The sequence below is a fragment of the Mustela erminea genome, chromosome 3 (genome assembly GCF_009829155.1).
Source record: "Mustela erminea isolate mMusErm1 chromosome 3, mMusErm1.Pri, whole genome shotgun sequence".
NCBI lineage: Eukaryota > Metazoa > Chordata > Mammalia > Carnivora > Mustelidae > Mustela > Mustela erminea.
This window is the reverse complement of record NC_045616.1, coordinates 56,613,230-56,623,952: the sequence shown is the minus strand read 5'-3', so window position 1 is coordinate 56,623,952 and position 10,723 is coordinate 56,613,230. Positions and strand designations below refer to the sequence as shown.

At 37.3% G+C, this 10,723-nt stretch overlaps 1 protein-coding gene across 1 annotated transcript in view; it reads right to left on the bottom strand.

Annotated features, from left to right (window-relative positions):
- Positions 1 to 5,188: 5,188 nt before the first annotated feature.
- HAPLN1 (hyaluronan and proteoglycan link protein 1) overlaps positions 5,189 to 10,723 on the bottom strand; it is a 79,869-nt gene continuing 74,334 nt past the window's right edge. Inside the window, exon 5 of the mRNA XM_032335812.1 lies at positions 5,189 to 8,853. Coding sequence (XP_032191703.1) covers positions 8,564 to 8,853 — 290 coding nt within the window. The 3' untranslated portion in view covers positions 5,189 to 8,563. The remainder of the gene's footprint in view (positions 8,854 to 10,723) is intronic.

The following is a 10,723-nucleotide window of genomic DNA, read 5'->3' as shown; positions in this document are numbered from 1 at the left end:
CACTAGGGAACATACAAAATAGAACTTTATTCTTTCTTTTGAATGGGAATTATTCTGATAGGATGTCTTCATGTCTTTAGCCCCTAATCTTTCCTTTGTTTTGTCTAAAGCTAGGGAGGGAAGGGCTAGGCCTTTTCCCCTCTGCCAATGCCAGTCCATTGGCCTCTAAGCTCTGTATAAACCATGGAATTAAGGAAGCTGAAGGATGGCTAAAGGACATGTCATGCTAAATTAACATCGAACTGCCTTGTTCATGGCTTACATTTGCCTCAGAGGGTTGTAGCAGACTCAAGTAGCTATACCAGACCCATAAGCCAATTAGGAAATCACCTACGGTTTTATTAATGGCATAGTGTACACATTTTATAATTTGTAGAATTGATTAATCAATTAATTTATTTACTATTTAAATAAAATTATAATGATCAAACTTTTATTAGAAATTATGACCTACTCACATGCGTAAGGGAAAATATGATACAATAAAACAAAATTTAACAGTGATTCCCACATCCCCGGGTATATGGATTATGAGTGATTATCATTTTCTTGGGTGCTTATCTGTATTTTCTGGTATTTTTACTATAAATATGTATTACTTTGTGATAAAAACATTAATTTTCAATTTACATGTAGAGCACTATGCTAGCCTTTGCCGTGAAGTCTTATTAAAGTGATATTATATTGTCTGTGCTTTTGGAAACTTAAAATTTAGCATATTGACCAAGAGAATATGCAAATAAAAATTTAAATAATTATATATTAAAGAGTTATATAGTAACAAAATGAACAAACCAAAGATACTCCAAGATAATATGTAATGATGAGTGATAATGAACTTTATACCTTCAAATCTCATTTCATTATGAGAAAAAAGAAGTTGTAATGTTGGTACCTTTTTTCAGGTGAGAAAACTGAGGCCTGTTTCTCTATTTGACTTGTGAATCTATGTATAGACTCTAACATGAGAAGAACTAATACCTACTGAGCTCTGGGCCAGGAGCTATTTCTGTCATTTGCCATGAGGTTAATTACGGTGTGGTGGTTAGGAGGGCAACTCTTTGAAACATCTGCTGTCTTTAAATCTTTATTTTGCTACTTCTAAGAAGCCCTGGGATTTGGGCGAGTCATTTAACCTCTCTGGGCCTTTATTTTCTCCTTATAAAAATGTAGGTGATGATACATATATTATAGGGCTAAGTGGATTAAATAAACTGTGTACATAAAGTGCTTTTACTATAGTGTGGCATATTATGTTCGCTATTACCAAAATCTGCTAACCCAATCAAATTTTATAACCCTATGGGGCAGGAGCGCATAAGATCATTAATACTAATATCTCCACTTTTAGATGGGGATAGTGCATGATTTTCCCAGAATCAGTCGGCGGCCGAGCTAGATTCAAACAGCAGCACCCTCGCTCTGGCGTCTGTGCCTTTAACTCCTGAGCAGAACTCTGCCTTCAGATTATTAATAGCCCGATATCTTTCATTTGGTGAGTGAATTAGTGATACAGTACTAAGGAATGCCTGCCACGGAATAAGCCTGTTTTTGGAAAATGGCCGTGTTTCTATATTTTAATGTGTACTCTTTAAGAGTTTTAGTAGAAAGTTGTCTCTGGTACTTGATAAGCTATTTTTATTGAACCATATGTCCTTACTCAGGGCACAGTTGCAGAGAATTCTTTCTCTTCTCTCCTTTATTTCCTGTATCTCTCTTAATTTTTGTGCCCTTCCATCCCTGAACCCCCAACCTCTTTCCTCCCTCACTGGCATGGTGTTGGCTTTCTTCCCTTTTTTTTTTTTTTTTTTTGGTCTGAGTGTCCATGTTTGTAAAGTTCATGGTGAACATGGATCTTTTTTTCTGAGATAGAACTGGAATCTCAGAAGCCATTGACTTCAGCATGGAGTTTCTCGTCCCCAGAATGTTCTCCACCGTTATTGTTCTAGTCTTTGACTAGCAGTACTGTAGATAGGATAGAGTTTGATTTCAGGATAACATATAAGTGGTTTCAAGTCCTTCTTTAGAAGGAGTGACAATCATAGGGCAGGCAGGCAGAAAAATAGCTTGTTAGATACACATTTGCTGACACGGATGGGAACCATCACTAGAAGAAAAAGCAAGGCGAATGAATTAAATATTTATACTTGAAAAATAGTCTAAGTTCAATAAATTCAAATGAATTATACTGGTTTAAAAATCATTTATAATTGTGAGCTATAAATAATCAGTTGAATCATGTATCCATTGAATGGCTTTGGTGTTTCATCTTAAATCTGTTAAGACTGGTGCTTCTCAGGGGCACCTGAGTGTCCCCGTTGGTTGGGGAGCCATCTCTTGGTTTCAGCTCAGGTCGTGGGATCAGCCAGCATCTGGCTCTGTGCTTAGTGCAGGCTCTCCTTGGGACTCTCTCTCCCCTTCCCCCTGCTGCTCCCCCTGCTTGCTTTCTCTCTCTCTCTCTCTCTCTCTCTCGCTCTCTTTCAAATAAATAAATAAATCTTTAACTAAGATAAAAGGAAAAAAAAAAAAGGGCAGGTGCTTCTCAACCCTGGGGCCACATCTTAGAATTGACTGGGGTTGGGAGAGTGGTTTAAAAATTTCCAAAGTCCAGATTGCACCCTTCAGCATCATCTAGGGAAACCTGTGTATCTCTGTGTCTTTCTAAAGTTCCCTAGGTGATTGCAATGCACTGAATACAACAGCTTTAATAGATTACTGAATTTTCATGTGTATCAAACTGAAAGGTTGGCTTTTAAAAACTTTGTTTCTTCTTTTTAAAATAGATTGTATTAATTTATTTGAGAGAGAGAGAGAGAGAGCACAAGCAGGGGGAGAGGCAGAGGGACAAGTGGGTGAAGCCTCTGCCTTTGGCTCAGGTCATGATCTCAGGGTCCTGGGATCAAGCCTCACATCAGGCTCTCTGCTCAGCAGGGAACCTGCTTCCCTCTCTCTCTGCCTGCCTCTCTGACTACTTGTGATCTCTCTCTCTGTCAAAGAAATAAATAAAATCTTTGAAAAAAAAAAAAGAAGACTCCCCACTGAGCATAGAGCCCAATGCAGAAATCAACCCCAGGACCCCAGGAACATGACCTGAGCCAGATTCAGACACTTAACTGACTGAGCCGCTAGGTGCCCCTAAAAACATTATTTCTGTCAGAACAACAGTATTTTCTTCTCAGCCATTTGAAATTTGGCTCTCATCACAGGATTAAGCATCTTCCCATGGAATAAGGGTATTCAGTTTGTCAGAACTCAAACACAGGAAGAACCGCAAAGGACTTTATTTATCTTTTCTCCAGGCTCATGGCAATCATTACACTTGAATCTGTTTATTTATCAGAATAATAAATGAGTGGTTCTGCAAGCTCCGTTTTAGATTCACACACAAGATTCTCTCAGCATCTTCAAAGAAGAGCCTTTTAAAGACTCTAAAACCTCAAACTCAATCGCTTTTTATCTTTTTCTGCTCTCTACATATGTATGAGTTTGGGTAGGCGGAATTTTCATTGATCAAAATCAAAAGGAGAAATATTTTACAACACACACATTTTTAAAACCCAGATATTTTAAGCAGGATGGGGAGCTGATGATTGGGGCTCTTTCTTAGAAAGAAAAACGATGGGCATTAAATCCTCCTGGAATTCTTTGGCTGTCCAAGAATCTTCTATTTGTTGTTAAAGCCAGTAGATTTTCACTGTTAGGTACTAGGGAATCTGAGCTTTCTCTCCACCATGGGAGTATCCCCCTAAATAAACAGAGCTCAGCCTGTAGTCAGACACCAACTAAATAAAGAGTCATCTTTTAATAGCCGAAGCCACTGATGCTGAACAGCCCCAGTGGACCGAGAGAAGCTGAGAAGGAAAATTGGTTGATTTCAAGAAAGACATGGAATCACCCTCCGGGCTGACCCGAGTTGATTCAGATGATGAGTGGCTATGGAGGTGACACTTTATTGGCTGGAAAGAAATATAGAGAAGATAAATAAGCTTTGTTTGCTTCTTAGTGAAAAGAATATGTGTGTAATGAATTTCCTCCATCAGATTGGGGTGTGTAGCCTGCTGACAGTTTCCTAAATACATCATCTATAGAGAAGTAAAGACTGTAGAGCCATCTTAAGCTGTGCCTCTAAGTAATTCTAAATAGAGAGCCCAAGAAATCGAGACATAAAAGAAAGATTCTTTTCTTATGTTTTTGTATCAGTTTCTTCTTAGTGCTTCCTTCTCTCCCTCATCTTACCCATAATCCTTTACTGTTTTTAGTCTCCTTGTGTATATGACTGTCCCGGACAGAGACTGTTCTAGTCAAGAATTGTCTCAGGATTAAGGGTTATCACTTGGTAGGGAACTAAGAGCATCACATGTGAAAAGCTTCACTTATTTAAGCACTTTGAAATTCCATACAACTCTTTGATACTGGTACCAAGTGGGCTTTGTATTTGACCGGGCATTAGTCAGACATGAAATTTGCTGGCAAAGTCGAAGATGGTATCTTTCATCTCTGTCAGAACTTAAGCACTTAAATATTATTTAACTTCATATTTACTCTTGTTCTTTCGTCTCCAAGGCTGTTTGTTGTATTCCAAATAAGTATGGGAAAATTTTTAAAGTGTAGTTTAGTGTTTGAATGTCAATGGCTCAAACTGTTTTGGGTGTGTTTGCATTCAAGTCATTGTACCGGCTATAGATTCTTACACCCAAGAAGTGGTTTCTGTATGCCAGTGATCTCCAGAAAGTATTCTCCATGTTGAAAATTCAGGGAAGGTATATTCCTTGTTATTGGGGTATAAGGACTTTACTATGAAAATAAGGATCTTTCTTTTAATTCAGTGCTAATAATTGAGGTCATAAAGCATGTCAAGCATATTAATTTAACACCACAGATTTCTGGGATTGCTAACATGGTGAGCAAAATAAATGAAGATTTGAATCATATAAAAAGGAAAAAAAGCCAAAAATTTTGGGATATACTATGGGTGATTTAGCATTACCACAGATAGGCACTTTCCTCCCAACTTTGCAAAAATAATAAGAAATGGAAATTTTGTTACGTTGTTTACAATTTGAACTGAAATGTATCAAAACAAGGATGGGTTAAATGTCTTTTCTTGAAATAATGTATATTTATAGAGTTTGACCAAAGATTAATAGCTAAGATTCTACAACTCAGACGAATCAAAAGATACTGGGGTAACACAAAATTGACTTTTAATGTTTGTTTACCAGTTCATTGTATCTTACAGAAAATGAAAACATTTTGCGGGGGATAATACAGATTGGTTCTTCTCCTCAGATTTGTACTCAGTAGGTATTAAATGCCTTTAAATACTGGTTTTTCTTTTAATCAGGTGGTTTAATGACTTGAATTTCTTATTTCTTTTGTTGTACATCATTGCTGCTCTGGCAGTAGTGAGCTATGATACAGTTCACTTCTCAACACAACTCTGTCAGTTTTCCATTGATCATTCTTGATGCATTCTTTGTTGAAAACTGATAGATAATTCCCTTTTATTTCTCTCCTCCTTAGTGGTCAGCTACTCTATGGGACCACCGTATTCTTTGGAGCACTGATCTGAAGAAACCCAGTATGGCTGCCAGCAACCAAATTGGAATCTCCTTTGAGTCTACTTCTAATTGCCAAAATAATAAGCAACTACATTATTGCATAAAATAAAGCTTAAACATAGGTACCGGCCCCCTTTCTATGACAGAACGTTCAAATTTACAAATACCATATTTGACTAAAGATTACCATGATAAAATATGGCAGCAGTCATTTAAAGATGGTTTCCAGTGTTAATATGACTTATTTTCATTCCCATTCCCTCTTTCCATGCAAATCATTTCTTTTGTTTGGTGTTCTCAAATGTAGGTATCTCATTGAAATTTGCAAGTCAGCTTTGTTCCTTGTATGGGCCACGATTGTTAATTATGGACAAAATGGTCAAAACAAAATTTCCTAATTGAGACTCCCACCTCATCCCTCTGGTACTCTTGGAACCCAAGTCTGAGGAGTAATTTCTGAATTCGTCAGTGCTATACTGACTTTCTTTTAGGAATTATATGTATTAGGATAGCTTTTCTTTTTTAGAAATCCTCAGTGAGCTATCTTGGGGAATGAAGTAGGAAAAGAGACATTGATGGAAAAACTGTAAAATAAGAACATTAAAAAAACCCTCCTTTAGGAAGGAGTCCAAAGGAGGAAGGGGACTCTGATCCTTTGGGGGAAGTTAGAAGATAAAAATTCTGCCCAGCAGTATTCATTCCGTTAAGATTTTTTTTTAATAAGCATGGAAAAATGGTGTGCAATCAGTATAGATTTTAATTAGCTAACAGTCACTCCAGAGATTTTGAACAGCACCAATTCCAATACTAGTAAGTTCAAAAGTTAAGAAACCCTACTATGCTTAATATTATAAAGGTAGAGTTCTGCAGCAATAACTGAAAATTATATACCTGCTTCAATAGAAATGTGTTCCCACTTGCATTTCCAATAAAATTCTTGTAATGTGGGTCATAATCATTCACACATGGTCTCCCTCCAATATGCTACCCCCCATATTTGAGGTGTTAAAGTTGCTGTTTTGGAGATGGTCCCCTCTTTAAATGATGTATTCATCTTACCCTAGATCATTCAGGTATTTTTAATTTAGAAGTTTGAATGCTAGTTGTATCAGCTGTGTTTGAGTTAAATTTTACGACCTCTTTGGATTTATATTTTTGTACAATTTGCATATCCAACCTAATGTAAAAATGTGCATGCATACACTATCCTCTTTTAATATTGAAGCATCTGAAATTTCCCAGATATGCTTCGATAAAAGAAATGATCTACTTTTATTTACAATATTTTCTCTAGATAATGTATGGGTATAATTATGGTTTCATGGACTTCCAATTGTTCTATACCTTCCACACATGTACCTCTATAGAGTAAATTTATTAGAATTATTACAGAGCTTTAAATGCAACCACAATCAATTCAGGAAACAGATTTATTTACTCATGTTCATGGGAGGAAAATCTACATAAAAACATTCATGAAAGCATACCAGCTATGTCATACTTGGATTATTATACTAAATCCCATTTATTAGAACTCATTGTGAAACAATGGGAAACCATGAAATGTAATTTGAATACAAATATTGGTCCCTGCGGGGTCTCACAGTCATAAAAATATAGGAAAACAGAGCTTTATTTAATATTGGAGCTGCTAATGTCTAAAGTTGTTTTTCTAAAGCTGGCCTTACCCTTTCATTTAAAGCCCTGAAGATTTTAGTGTAAACTCTTTGATGGGAGATTCTGCATTTCATTTAAGCCTAATGAAGGAAAGTGACATCACTGACCACGTTTTCTATTTGGAGGAAGGTTTAGAACGACTTTGTTCTCTTGTTTCCCCACACACAGGCACCATTTGGGCTTTCTAGTATATACAAAGAAGAATAATGGGAATTTTGAAAGTTGGGTCTATATTTGGTTGTCTGTTGTTGGTTAGGCAAGTGTTGAGTTACTCATTTCTTTTGTGGTTTAAATTTTTTTCCTGTAAGGTAAATAAGAAGGAAATATTAAATAGCTTAAAGTTATTTTTATAGGACAATATATTTCATAGGCTAACATAAAATCAAGCTGCTAAATTTTACAATTTTTCTGTCCAGCAGTTTATCTATATAACTGCCCTGAGTAGATGCTAATGCTGCTTAGCAGACGGCCCTTAGAATTTAAATATAACTCGGTAAAGCTACTCAAAAGATTTAATGATTTTCTCAGGTACCTGTCATTTCAATTAAAAGAAGATAGGAGTCTCTCATTGGTTAAATATTATCTGCTCATTTATGTTTCATACTTCATATAAATGGGGTTATTAAGGAGTTTTAACTGTGCTTGTCACTATGCATTGGAGTCCATATAAATTTCTTTCTTTCTTTCTTTTTTTTTTTTTTTTTTGGTCAAAAAGGCAGGATTTTAAAGACTAAAACGTTCTGTTTATTGGAGACTTGAAATAACATATTTTAGAAAAGTGTAGATTGTTCCCTTGTGAAACTGAGTTTTGTGCAACCTCTCGGAATCTCAGTTTCTGTAAAGAAGCCTGTATTTCAAATCCGTTGCTCTAATCTGTAGATTGTAGTGCATTTCAAAATTGTACAAATGTGTAAAATTTGTGCTTGTGGAAGCTGCTGCTCTGAGTAGCTGCACTTTCCTTAACGTCACCCTCGCAACCCTCAAGCTATTGCGTGCCCCGTTCATGAAAGGATACTTCACCGGGATGATGTAGCCTAAACAATTTGGCTCTAAAGCCTCCTTATCTAGCGCTTCCCTTAAAATTATATTAATTTATAATATATATTGAATGATAGCTTTACAAAAACAAATTCATGAATTGGTCTTTATGAAAATGACTCTTTCCAGTAAGTAAAAAAGGGTTATCACAGTTTTGGTAACTTGCACGAGTTCGTATTGAAAAAACAAACAAACAAACAAACAAAAACCAAACCCAAACAAAAAAAACCAAAAAACCTTTCACATGTTCTTAATGACTTTAAAACTGATGTGCTCTAGAGGCACACTCAGTTGTATGCTCTGAAGCAGTAGACACCATACAGCTTATGCTTTTTATCTGGGAACCCCACGAAGCGCACGGCAGCCTCCGTGGGACTGCAGCGCCTCCTCGGCCGAGAGATGGGGTAGCGGACGCTGCCATCCGCCAGCCAGCCCGCATCGCAGCGGTCGTATCCCAGAAGTTTCCAGGCTGCGAAGATCTGGCCCACTTTTGCGATCTGAGCACCGTCGTTGAGACAAGCTTGCACCGCTTCGTCGTAGGTCAGCTTGGTGGGGTGGATCAGGTAGTAAAACCGGCCTGCGGAGAGAAGGGGAGAGAGTCATGCGTTGGTCTGCTGCTGAGCTGCCCAGAGATGGAAGCAGCCCAAACGGAAGTGTTCCGTTTGGAAGGGGGAGATAGAGCGATGCAGGGTTGTGGGTTAAACGTAGCGCCCCCCGGGTCATTCTCCATTAAATTAGTTTTTTCCTTGTCCCTTAATATGAGTTCAGACGTGCCCTTTTAGAGCTTTGAAACCGAGAAGGGAAATGACAGATGCACTTTCTGTTAGCTAATTAGTGACTAAAAGGGCCCTTCTGTAGCACCACAGAAGACAGAATTCCATGTTAAAAGGAAGAGCTATTTAAATTCTAGCTGTACAAGACTGAACCCTAGCACAAGTTTCTGGAGAGGCAAAATTTGAATGTGAAAAGATCAAAAAACATTCCTGACATAAAAGTCCATTTAAAAAAAAATCAAAAGCCCACAAGTCCTTTTCATTACAGGTATCAATAAGGCATTATTCTGATTCAAAGACTACAGTATGAAAATGCAAAAAATACAGGAAGTCACTTGCCATAAATAATGCGAACTCAGAATGTGAACCGAGTCTGTTCAGTTACTAGCAAAGAGGATGAATTTATGTATTCAGTGGGAGCTCTGACACCTAACCATTTCTTGATTGCACAAGAAAGAGTGGATTAATCTTAGCTACTCATTGAATAAAGTTAATTACTGAAATACCTTCAGTGTATATTAAATATACATACAATGTATAAAGTAGGACATCAGCTGGCTGAAATGCTACGTGGAAGATTTTCTCAGACTTTGAGTCTCAGTGGAATATAATCAGACTCTCTTACCTGATTACACATTGTAGTGGGACATCTCGCCCTCCATTACATATAACTTTCTGCAGTATAAATTAATGCTTGCCTGTTCTTTTGGGTGAGACTAAGACAATGTGATTTGGAGGAAAGGTGGAGACCACCAGAGCATGAGTTAGAAGGTTGACTCTGTCATCTATACCAGAGGTCCGCACACTACTGCACACGGGTCACCAGAAGTTGTATTGAAACACAGGCATACCCTTCCTTTTCATACTATCTGTGGCTGTTTTGCATTACAACGTATAAAACTACACTGAGTAGTTACAACAAGACTGTGCGGCCCACAAAAGCCAAAAATATTTATCTGGCCCTTTACAGAAAGTTGGTTCATCCCTGATCCCTCGCTGTTTTTCCCAAAGCATGTTGCCAGGGAACTAACATAGAAAATGATGGGGCCAGGGTTTGCTTTATGGGCGTGTGACCTGTGCAGTTACACAGGGCTCCATGTATGTTGAATGTACTTCTGTCACCATATTAAAATGCATAATTTTTTAACATAATTATGACCATAAATTTTGAAAATAATTATGAACATGAATTTTGAGCATAAATTTTGAACCCACATTTTCATTCTGCACTAGGTCCCACAAATTGTGTAGCTGGTTCTGGATGGGGAAGACTGGGTTGGGAGTTACACTGAAGGCAACAGACTTACCATCAACAACACAGAAACAACCCGTATCTCTTCTGCTTTCGTCTCCAGTGTCATTGCTACTTTTTTTGTTTCTTATTGTTGTTGGGCTTTTGTTTTTGTTTTGCAAAGTCCTCTTTACTCTGAGCTCTCTCATTATTGTGAGTTTTACTGATCAACTATGAACATAATTGACTTTGTAATTTAGAGTGTGACATAGAGGCTACTCTCCCTTCAATTAGAGATCAGTAGCCCATGGCACACATCTCTATTATACTCTATTGTCTGTTCAATAACAAACAGACCCTGTAGAATATCTCAACTTAAACCATTTTATAATTACAATCAGATGCAATAATACCTAGGAATAGTAGAAATGGACATTTTTGCT